Genomic DNA, 12,702 nt, shown 5'->3' on the forward strand with positions numbered 1-12,702 from the left:
TGTACAATACCATATCTCTTCATAAATTTTAAATTTAACTATACTATTAAAAAATCATTTTTTTACGACGCACATATTAAGATGGTTTCCTAAAATCGTCTTAGAATATGCGTCGATGACATTTTTGACATTTTTGTAATTAACGCCAATATAACTACAACAGTCTATGACACCCATCTTTGGAGGTAAGGCGCGATGACATTTTCATAATTTGAAGCCTTCATTCTATGATGGGTGTAAGTAGAAAACCGTCTTTGTTAATTTAAAAAAATATAAAAATAAAATTTGTACGCATATATGTTTTTTGTTTTTGACAAAAAATATTTCTTGTTTGTTTACCATTTGAAGCGTACACGTTCTGAACCCGAAGCGAAGCTGAGAACCTCGAAGCTGAGATCGTCTGTTGTGTCATCCCGCTGTGTGTCATCATTGACCCCTTTGGCAGTGCCACCCCGCCAAAGTCAGCCCTAAACCCTAAACGAGTAACCCGTGCTGCGCGCGCCCCGTCGTACCCTTCCCCGCTATTGAAGGTGTGTGCTCTTTATAATTTTTTGCTTTAACCTTGTACCTAGCTTGATGGTGTGTGGTCTTTTTAATTTTTAGCTCGAAGGTGTATTGCTTGTTTGCTGTAAGTAGTGAAGTTGGTTAATGTTTGCTTGTATTTTCATACCCAGCCCTAAATTAATGTTTGCTGTAAGTGAAAGATACTCAGATTCATTCCCTTAAATTGAGTTTCAATATAGTATCAGGCCTATGACATTTGGTTTTAGATATTCCATTTCCAATTACACAAAAACCACAACCATTTAGCAAGAACCTAAGAACTTTAATTGAATAAACTGTGAATAGTTCAACAAATACGTGATGGAGTTAAAATGATGGACCTCTAGGGCCTCATTTTCATTGATAGTCTCCAGACACTCCTCAGCAAGCCTCCTGAGCCTCTGTTTGAGGTATGAGATCATGATACTACCCATGATCATTCCGTGTCTCTGTCAGATTCTCTCATCTTTCTACTCCTCTTAATTCTAATAATTCATATATAGGTAATAGGTAATTCTGACAATAATTTGGCCCTAATTCTGCATCTTGCATCTTGCATATCAAAATTATTAGCTAATAATTTTCTTATACTACGAATATTATATTTCTTAATTCATGTAATATATATATATATATATATATATATATATATATATATATATATATATATATATATAGAGAGAGAGAGAGAGAGAGAGAACTAAGAATTAGTTAGGTAAGAAAAAGGTATAATTTTTAAAAAGAAATTCAAAAGAACAAATTAATTTAAGAGTATAAGTTACAGAAAATAGAGATTTAATATAAAAAGAAACAAATTAATTAAGCGTGCATTTGGATGATGAAATAGGAATAACAACTTAAAATTATAATTTCAATTCTGACAAAATTAGAATTAGTTCAAAACTATACATAGATTTTATATGTTTGGATTCCACAAAGAATTAAATTTAGAATTATAATTTCAATTTCATATCTAATTATATTGAGTATATATAAGATCCAAATTTTGAGAATAAAATATCAATTATAAATTTATAATTAAAAAATTATTTACATTTCATTTAGATAAGTCTCTCCATAAATATATTTATATTAAGAAAAAAATAAGAAAATAAAATGAAATAATTTTTCCTGCAAATTAAAATCAACTTAATTATGCACTGTAACTTCTATAAAGTTTTCTAATCCAACTTCTTTACATAAGTTAATTTTATATTATAGAAGAAGTTTTTAATTCATTTTAATTTTTTGTTTTCTTCTTTTATATATGATTGTGAAAAAGTTTATCTAAACAAGACTTTAATTTCATAATTATCAAAGTTTAGATATAAAAATATAATTAAAAATTAATTTAAAATAAAAATTTAATTAGGAGTGATTATGTGATCAAATGGGATGGAGTTCAAAATAAAATTAATCCAGTGATGATAATAGTATAGTAGCAATAATTTCATGGTGTGACAGTAGGATGTTGGTAACTAAAAATAGTGGTAATCGAGGGATGACAACTCTGAAAACAGATAATATAATGACAATCATAAAAGTGTGTGACAATGATAGAAATGATGCTGATAACATATGCCAGACAAGAATTTTATTATTATCCAAATTCACATTACATTTTAGATTTTTTTTTTTTTTAAAGACACATTTTAGAAAGTATAGACGCATAGTCAAACTTTTCTTTTGTTAATATAAGAATATTTAATTGGACGGTAATGTAAAAGAATATATAAAATTAAATATTTCTTTCTATTTATATTAAAAAAACATTATTCTTTTAATAATGTGCAAGTCCAATTTCTATTCATACTTTGAGAATTTGAATATTCCCGGTTATTTTAATTACCCATATGCAACTTAGCCTAATTTAACTTTTAACTTAATAAATAGGACTAGATCGATGAAGATTGAAAAAAGTGAAAGACTCAAGAGAAGCTTAGTGGATTGCTGAAGAGGAAAGCACTAAGTGCTGTGAGAAAAGCAAGAGTGAAAAATAGATAATTTAAATAATGGGAGGGAGTGTGCATCCCACACGAACACCACCAACGTGCAATATCTTCTTCAATCAGAATTTTGCATTCCAACATACTTCCATTATTTTGGTCACCAACTTGCTTCATGGATGATGTCATGAGGGAGAGAATTCAATGAGATCCACATACTTTTGTCTCATTATTAAAGCACAACAACATAAATAAAGTAAGTCCCCAGTAATAAAAGTGGTTCTAATAGTATAATGACATCCATAAAAACGTAGCGTGGTAAACTCGAATTCCTGTCTAATATCACATACTAAAATACTATAGTAACGTGCATATAGTTGCATATATATAGTAATTAGTTCGAGTTAGGTCGTTGATGAGTTCTTATACAATGTCAGGTTTGAGCAAGCAAAAATGTCCTATAGTAACAGGCGTGATCTTAATATATATAGAACATACACTTATAACTTAAAAAAACCTAATATATATGGAAGATTATCAAGCATTAAAAGGAAACATAAATAATACAAAGATCATGATAGTATTTTTTTTCAATGTATCCGTAAATCTAACAATCCTGATGATTATTCAGTAAATATTTAACTATTTTCTACTCACTCCGTCTCATTATAATTATTGTCATAGATTATTTTACACAAATAAAAAAATAGATAAAAGAAAATAACAATTTAATAAAATTAATTTTATCATCATTAATTCTTTTTTTTATTTTTGTAATTCATATCATTAATATTTTAAGTGACTAGTTGAAAAACAAACACTTTGTGTGTTGTGTCTTAACTGTTTATCTTTGTGGGTTAGATGTAGTTGAAAAGCTATTAGACAATAATTATTTGTGATTGTGGGTAATTTTTAAAATTACTTAAAAGATAAATCAGAAATAACAAAAGTGTATACCAAATGATGTATTTGTCTTTATTAATAGTTATAGATATAAGTTGAAAAATAATTAATATTTTATTAAAAAATTAAAATGATAATTATTTTAGGATATTTTTTTATATTCACAATTATTATGGGGCGGAGAAGTAATAAATATATATGTTTCATTTGAAACATATAGCGTAATTAATTAATAAATGTTTAGCACTAATCAGTTAAAATATCTTTACCTAGGAGAAAGATCTAAACCCGAATAATGAACAACATGCAAAAATTGTTATGATTTCACTGTCATTTTGCACTAACAATTAGCCAATGGATGAAGAAATACTCTAGAGCTTCTTGTTTTGCATGTACTTATTCACACATGCGGGCATATTTTAATGGTATTGAGTAGTAATAAGGATATTCATGAAGATTAAAAGCTCGTGTGATTCTTTTATCGATAAAAGGCATTCATTGGGTAAACTTAATATCAATCGAGATTTATAAGCCTCTGTCTGGTGGAGTCTAATCTTGGCATAATCTCGGCATTAGAAGAGTTGCTTACTAATTTTCTTAGAGGGGTGATAAAAATAATTTTTATAACTCACTTAGACTTATCAAATTATCAAAATATATGAAAATATATATATATTTATTTGATTAAATTTATAAAAATAGCATGTGACCCTCACATAAGTTTATTTTTATTTCAATAATTTAACATTAAAATTATAGATGTCATTAGTAGAAATCAAAGTCAAATTACCAATAGTAAAATTAAATAAATATTTTGTTAATTATAACTTAAAAGAATAATTATAAAGGAGTTGAGTATTTTCATCGAAGGACAATAGAAGGCTCCATAGTAAATATATGCTAAAAATATGTTTTTTCTTCCTCAAAATACCCTTAAAACTCAATTTTAGTTTTTATAAAAAGTGATACATTTTAGTCTATCTTCAGATACGGCTAAAAACATGTATTACTTAAATGTAAGAAATAAAAACATATTAAAATTTTCAGAACTAAAAGTTTAAAACTGAATTTTTGAGATATTTTGATGAAAAAAATATGTTTTACTCTAAAATAGATTATTCTTTTACTTGTTTATTATAAATAGGATTTTAATTGTGTCTATGGACACATGATGTGCAAGCATTAAATTATTATAAAGCATGCATCAAATGATTTGTGTGCTTTTTTTGTGAGATGACATTTGCATTATTTATTCAATAAATAATTTTTTAATAAAAAAATTACTTTTAGCTTCATATACTAATGTGTCCATCCTGAACACACAATATACTATGCGCATTTATAATGATAATAGATATGCGTTTGTATTGTTTATTTATGATCAATATATATAATATAGTTTTTTTATAATTTCTTAAAATTAATTCACTTTTACTGTTATTTTTAATTTATAAAAATTAAAAAATAGTTTTTTGTGGGAGACAAATCAAAAAATCTTGCTTAAGTTAGAAAAGACTAAAAAAAACTTAAAGGTTGAAAAATATGAAAGGGAAAAAAATGAAATATCAAAGAAAGAAAGTAAAATAAAGATAAGTTAAATGAATTAAGTATTAAATTTAAGAATATTCTATGTGACCAGTGCAAGAACTTTAATCTTGTGTATAAATATATTGGCACCCCTGTATCATTCCACTTTTGTTGGAAAATATTCAATTTACACACACATTTTGTTTTTCACCTCTCTCTCTCTCTCTTTTTCCTGTCACACTACTTATTATATCGGCCACTTTCTTTCTTTCTTTTTTTCTTCTAAATACTTCTTTTAATTTTTTTTTTTCAGTTTGCTCCCTGTCTTTAAAAATTTATCATAATCCTTTGTATTTTTAAAACGGTTTAATTTAGTCATTATATCAATGTAAATTTAACACCATTAATAATTTAACATTATATATATATATATATATATATATATATATATATATATATATATATATATATATATATATATATCTTCATACTATAATTAACACATAATAACGGTTAAAAAACATCACTATAATGTATTTAAAATTTAAACAATGCAAGCACGTACGAGGAGGAGCAATTTGATCCTTCCGATAATGTAAATTTAAGCTATCAATAATTTTAAAACATTGATGATTAAAAACTGTGATAAAATTCATTATTTTTCTCTTTTTGTTTATATTTTTTCATCACAATCACATATTTTATTTCTCCTCCATCCACCCCAAACATTACTCAAGGGGCAACCTTGGGAGCCTATGTGATGCTTCCTCCGCCGCCACAATGCACCCTTTTGCTTCGCCCATTATCCCAACCATTCAATTTTTTCAATCCTTTGCAGCGCAGGCTAGATTGGGTGTTGGGCCAACAGCTTCAGCCTCTCTGTTTCTCAAATTAACCTATTTATACATCAATTGTGAATCCAAGTGTTTTTACTTTGATCTTTTTTGTTTTGCGTCTTGCGTCTTACGGTTGTTTTTAACCGCCAATGAGTCTTTTTTTTTTTAATTCTCTTTTTCTCTTAAAGTGTGAAATTTGAAAAGAAAAAAATTGCCAAAATCTATATAGCAACCCTTTGAAATCCCTTCGAAATCGAACCCCTGCGTCTCCCCATAGCAGCCAAACACATGGAACAACGACAACATATATAGCAACACCAAGTGCAACTCTTCTTTGGCGTCATCCACCACGCGCATAATAAGTGCGATGAAGTTCTGGTGTGAGAAAACGCCCTTCACAAGCCTCATGGTTCCCAAGAAGAAGAGAATCGGCATCAAAGTTATGATTCACAACAGTTTTAATTTGGTAAAGAAAATGGGAGAAATCAAGGAACACAAAAAAAGGGAGAAAGAATATAACAGGAAAGAAGAAAGGAAAAACAAAAAAAATAAAAAATGACTAACCGATCTCATTCATACATACTTTTAATTAATAAATCTAATGATCCACAACGATTCATTTTTTACTCTGATCATTCTGAATGAGAATGACAAGCTGGTTACATAGGTGTGGCCCGCTGGTGTGACTTGTGAGAACAATAGGGGAAGGATCATTATACAATGCTTTAGAGAAACATGATTTTTTTAACGCCTACTTTATGGTCATTGATGATGAGACTTTAACCTTAAAAAAACATCAATTGACACCCCTGGCTTACGAATGAAATTTAGGTTCGGTAAGGAGTCTTGACAACCACCTTGTCTGTCCAAAGCTCTAAGCAAAATCAGATAAATAGGAAAGAAATATCGGATAAACATAGATAAGAGAATGATAACTAGAATTGTACATACAACATCTGATAATTGTGTAGATATTATATTCCAGTAATGGAATTAAAGAAATAGAAGGAAAAAATTAGCAAAGTATTCACAAATCACAAGTGTTGTGCTCTCCAGTCCACGGCCAAATTCCCTTCACTTTCATCATCACTGGATGGCTCTTCTCGTCTAGACTCCTTGGCTACAATCTCAGATGATTTACTACGCTTTGCAGCATTAGCAGCTTTTAGCTCCAATCTCCTCTTCTTCAACATTTCCACTTTCTCGCTAAGTATCCTGTAGAGGGATGAAAAGACATCGAGGGATGGGGGTATTTTTAGTACACATGGGAGAATAGAACACATGAAAACGAAACACAGTAGTATTGAATACAGTTAAACATACTTTTGCTCTACAACTTCCTCCTCTTCTATCATTTCGGCCGCATCAATCTGCTCAAAATGACAAACATTTCATCATGTATCACGTCTATAGTGTATGTGCATCTCAAAAGTTAGAAAGTAATGCTCAAATATATAGCAGAAAGAAAATAATGATCATCACCTCTTCTTCTTCCAACCGGTCGTCCACCTCCCGCAAGTCTTCTTGAATCAACTTCTCAAATTCCTTGTACTCATCTCTAAGAGAGGATTTGAAAGAATACGATATCATTCTATGTTCCAATCTATTTAATATATAAATCTCCCATGATATTGAAAAGAATAATTAGAATAAAGTAGAATAATTAGTACTCGTCTCTACAGTAATTAGAATATTTCAGTTCTTTACTTCCATGCAAAAACCAGATTCATGATAGTTAAATGTAGTAACCAACAACATAAAGTGGGAACCTACTTGACATCTGGCTTCACAAGCTTTATGCCACGAGCACGCAAATCAGCCTCCTTATTGTCAAAAAATCCTTCAGGCAGAGTCCCTTTTATTTGCTGGATCTCTGTATCAGTAGACTTGACTGGTGTCTGTCTACTCTCCATTGCGGCTTGACCAACATTTGACTTTGCAGCATTATTGTCATGAAAATGACCTTTCTCCTTCTCCAAGTTTAACACCTGACTTTGAGCAGAAACCCCAGCTTTTCTACCTAAATCAGAGTCCACTAAATGTTCTGGAAGCAAAAATGTCAATGAAACAAAAGGTTAAGTTAATAATAATAGTAAGTGTTGCAAACAACCAATGTTATTATCAAACATGTAGCAGCAAGAAGTCCAAAGGTGTGTAAAGCACCAATTGGATATACCCAGTAAAAATGGTGAAAGACGAGGATGATGTTACCACTTCCTAGACATAAATAACCTTGTTTATCCACTACTATAATAAATTCTGAAAGTTACATGGTTTTTACTATTTATCACAATAAATTTTTTGGCAGAATACATTAAAAAGAACCCAAAGTTGTTTAATCCATTTCCAAGAAGGATTCAGCCAACTGTAGCCAATAACCATTTTGTTATACACCTACAATCATCTCAAAGTCCAAGCACATCAATGTCATGTCTTACACTTAACAATTTTTTAAAAATGAAGAAATTAAAGATGAAAAGAAGAAAATTACAAGGAAAGTGAAGGATAAGGAAATAAAACAACGAATTCCATAAAGAAACAGAAGCATAATAATGTAAAACCAAATGAGGGACCACTTTAAAACAAACATGAGACTTTTGTGGCCTACAAACATGTAATATGCCATTAGGTTTAATTCCATTATGCACCTCACTCCAAATAAAAGTTTAGACCTTAGAGAGAGCTTTGGACATTCAGAAGAGATTTTCAAGATAGAAAGTAAGTTCTATATGACGAGTTTGAAATTGAAAAAAAAAATTGCATGAAAACACCACAGATGCAAGGGACCAAATCCTTGTATCTGAATAAGACAAATGAAGATTGAGAATGAGACTCCAAAAAAGAGATACCAGTTTAGAAAATTTTCTATCATTCAAACAAGTTACCAAAGATGTGGGAATGCACAAGAACAACAAAGGAATCTTACTCTTAAAATTATATGCATAATAATTGTTTATATATTTAATGGACAAGCTGCGCATTATATATTGACATACAAAATACGCATGTATGAACAAATATTACTATCAGTGCCTGTTGCATGTAATTGCATCTCCATATATTTAAATGTACAAGAGTATAAATATGTACTTCATTTTCTAAACCAAATTCTTACCAGATCTTGTTTTTCCTGAATTACTGTCATCAAAAAATCCTGGTGGAAGCACTGATGATGATTGAGGTTTAGAAACTACTTGTGAAGCTTCTGGCGCTTTGGATTGTGAGTCCAAAGAATGTTCAGGTTTAGCCTTGAAAAAGCTAGTATCAGCAACAGGCTTTGCAATGTTATGCTGAGTTAATCCAGCTGCATTAGCTTTCAGATTACTTATTGCCTGTCCAAAATAATCATAGCTATTAAGGCAAGCTCATTTTGAAGTATGGATGGGGGTAAGGGAGGTTGTGAAATACAAAGGGAAACAAACCTTAACAAGACTCCCAGAAATTATAAAAATAAGACCATCTAAATATGTGCTAAGAAAATTTTGACTAAAACAAAAATACCATTGAGAGATGTTTAAATATTTAAATACATATACATAGTTATCAATCCAAGATAGCAGCACATAGAAGCCTGCTCAAAGAACACTATAGCAAGATAGCAGCAGGAACAGGATGACCACTATTGTAAATATTATAATACAAATAAAAAAAAATTATACTACCAATATAAATACTCAAAAAACAATAAAAGACAAAATTAAAGGAATTTATGACAAATAATACACACAATCTAGGATCAATAACAACATAGTAATGGAGTTAAAAAAAAGAAAGATTATGTAGAAGAAAACATGACACTTTAGATAAATATTGGTGAGACGTCAACTGGGAAGTTTGCAGAAAGAATGGATTAAAGATCAAAGCAGAACTACAGAAGTAACTTTTCAGGAAAAAAAGTCCTGTAACAGAGGTCAAATCAGAGGTAACTTTTTGTGTGAATGATCAAAGAAGAAGAGTTTCAAATCTGATCATGTTTCTAAAGCATTTATACCCAAAAAAGCCCCAAAGTCCTAAACAATATTATTTTAGGGGTAAAATGGGTTTTCAAATTTAAAGCCTATTATATCATGGCTATGCCACTATAGCATGCAAAAAGCTTCTTTTGGCTGCTGTTGAAAACTGCTCTGATATATGAATCCAATAGCAGCTCAGGGCTTCTCTGCTCTGCTACTCCACTATAGCATGCTATTGACTACTATGCACATATACATAACAAGAACAAGATTGTAAATATCATTACCTCACGATGCTTACGAGAAACTTGGTGTGCATCCCATAAAGACTCAGACTTTAGAACAACATCACAAACCCGGCAAACAGGTAGATCAAATTCATTATACCTGTATGTATATGCGCACATAAAGGCAGAAACAGTCAAAATAATGACAGATACAATTTTATCCAAATAAGAAGGGCATAATTATGTTAAACAAAATAAAACACAAATAATAAAGTTTAATTTTATGATGAGCCAGGAAGAGGCATGTCTTAACAATTATATGAGTAGCTGTAGCTATAATCAGATGCAAATCATAATCAGAGTAAATGTGGATATTTGTACATATAGTTGCAAATTCAAATATAGATGCCATGTACATCAACAGAAAATTAAACAAGTCAATAAAAGGGCATAACTCAATTCAAAAGCAGAAGGTATTTAAGAACTAAAGTATCATTCTTATGTGAAGAATAAAAAATAAAGCCATGAAGAGTGAATTAATAACTGATGCAGTATAGCATATACCAAATTCAAAATTCCACAGGCAAATTCATGAAGTTTTGTGAAATGAAAAAGTACATGATGAGCACCAAGTACCAACCTTACAAGGGGAGATTCTATGCGCTTTTTCTTCTTTTGGGCATTCAATTTAGCACGAAACAATGCTTTTTTCTTGGCTTGTGCATCCATGTTCCTGTTGCTTGTGCATCCATGTATAGGAAAACAATTGATTAAAGGAACAAACTTTGTGCAGAAATCTCAACACCCAAAACATAGTTGAATTAATAATCTTCCATTACCTCAAAAAAAAAAAGGAAAAACAAAAGAGGTTTGCAATTGCAACAAGAATTTTTGTGCCACACTGGTTTTGTTTTTGGTGAAAGGTTCAAAATCAATTCTGAGCCAACAAGTAATCATTTTAAAACTAGTTTAACAAGTGAAAGTGGTTCAGAATTGGTTCTAACTGCTTAAAACCAGTTCAGAACTAGATCAGAGATAGTTTTAAACTAGTTTATCAGTTCTGAATTGGTTTATAATAGTTTTTCTGATAAACAGCAAAAACAATTCTTTAAAACAGGATTCCCTTGCAGATTGCAGTTGCACTGGATGCTTTCCGAAAAAAATTCAGATTTATTTTCAAGACCAAAACCAATACCAGTGCAGCAACTCGATTAAATCTTGTAATGGAAAAAAGAAATCTGAATATTAAATAGTAAATACTAACCTAAGTATTTATATCACCAGAAGCAACAAGACTAAAACTAATTGAGAAAGAAAGGGCAGCATCCCATTACATTGATAACACTGCCATTAAGCATCCCAAAAGCAACTCCGGCCTCAAACCACAAAAACAAATGTGATCAGGTCCAGAATGCAGTTAAAACACAACCATGGAATTTATAAATCACGCCCAACCATCAAACAAACAACAAAATTGCACATAAGTTCAGGGTGGTATCCATCAAAACAGGAGACTTGAAAGAGACCCAATCTCTAGTCTCAATCTCAACTCTATAAATTTTTTAAATCACTTGGCAATACTACACAGAAATTGCACATAAATGTTTCCACACACACAAAAATAAACTTGATGCTATTGCTCACACATGCAGAGAATACTATGCAGTCAAGCCAAGCACAGAAACCACTATATATTAAGGATATGAAACAAGAGCTGATTCCACTTCTGCTATGCCAACTTTGATGCCCACTGCATATAACACAACCATATCAGACTTAAACATCAAACACAGGATATACAAAAAAACATGACTTAGCATTTTGCAAACAAGGTAGGAACAAAATCCAATGAAACCCTAATCCAATCACTGTACAATAGGGATAGGCATGAACCATAAATGAAAAATCAAATTACGGAAACAAAAAAAGGGAATTTTCTACCTCAAATTTGGTTAATCCTTTTTCCTCATCTACCTACTCAAAACAGTGCCGAAACAGCAGAGAAAAGAGTGGCTTTGGGAATGAAGTGTACAGAGATGTTCGATACAGCAAAGATTGAAATCAATACGATTATTCATATGCAGAGATGAAGAAACTGGGGTTAATGACACCAATCGAATTTATACTACGAGTTTTGATTTATGTAAATTGGCTTCGTTGCGTTAGGGGTTGTGACTGGGTGTCGTTTTGGGTTCGGAAAATTATTTTGGTTAATTTTGGGGGATTTTTTTTAAAGTGAATTTTGGAGGAATTTTGAAACTCGTGTATTAAAAACAAATTATTTTTTATAAGCTAAAATATATTTTTATTCTCTCTCGTAACTTATGACACCGTCGCCAAAGTCGCCGCCGCCGCCACCCTTGGCAACACCGTCGCAACCCAAAACGCCCTTATTTTCGCTCCTCAGCGAATGTGAAAAACAATAACCAAAGAGGGTTCGAAATGACAATGTTCAATGTTATAGGTTTTGTTGACAGTGGCGTATAGAGGATTACTCAATTTTGTTTTGTCCTTCAACCTTTCGTTTCCGTTACACCTTCATCTCTTTCTATCGATTCAATTCTCTCCCCATTTTTTATTTACTGCTTTTTAGAACAATTTAATTGTAGATTGGTACTTGCTAGGAAAAAATAAGATAATTACATGGATTATCCATTCTTCAGAAGAGGGGTTCCATTCTTAGTATTTGTTTTTAACTTTATTGCAGTCCAGCAGTTTTTAATCATTAGAAATGGTGTTTTGATTTTTAACCTTTTTTATGTAATTT

The 12,702-nt window shown here is 30.7% G+C and overlaps 1 protein-coding gene across 2 annotated transcripts; it reads right to left on the bottom strand.

Moving 5' to 3' along the window:
* Nucleotides 1–6,676: 6,676 nt before the first annotated feature.
* Nucleotides 6,677–12,451, bottom strand: LOC100802710 (zinc finger protein 830). Of its 2 annotated transcripts, XM_006574742.4 has the most exons (9): nt 11,877–12,448; nt 11,640–11,685; nt 10,576–10,677; nt 9,996–10,095; nt 8,871–9,087; nt 7,529–7,799; nt 7,238–7,313; nt 7,079–7,125; nt 6,677–6,970 (listed from the first exon to the last, which is right to left on the bottom strand). In XM_006574742.4, exons 3-9 carry the CDS (start codon nt 10,662–10,664, stop codon nt 6,790–6,792), a joined length of 981 nt encoding a protein of 326 aa, XP_006574805.1. In that variant the 5' UTR covers nt 10,665–10,677; nt 11,640–11,685; nt 11,877–12,448; the 3' UTR covers nt 6,677–6,789. The 2 variants fall into 2 exon arrangements, with proteins under 2 accessions (XP_006574805.1, XP_040867508.1); XM_041011574.1 differs by having other exon boundaries at nt 10,576–11,685; nt 11,877–12,451.
* Between the last annotated feature and the right edge of the window lie 251 nt (nt 12,452–12,702).

This window comes from Glycine max, chromosome 2, assembly GCF_000004515.6.
Source record: "Glycine max cultivar Williams 82 chromosome 2, Glycine_max_v4.0, whole genome shotgun sequence".
NCBI lineage: Eukaryota > Viridiplantae > Streptophyta > Magnoliopsida > Fabales > Fabaceae > Glycine > Glycine max.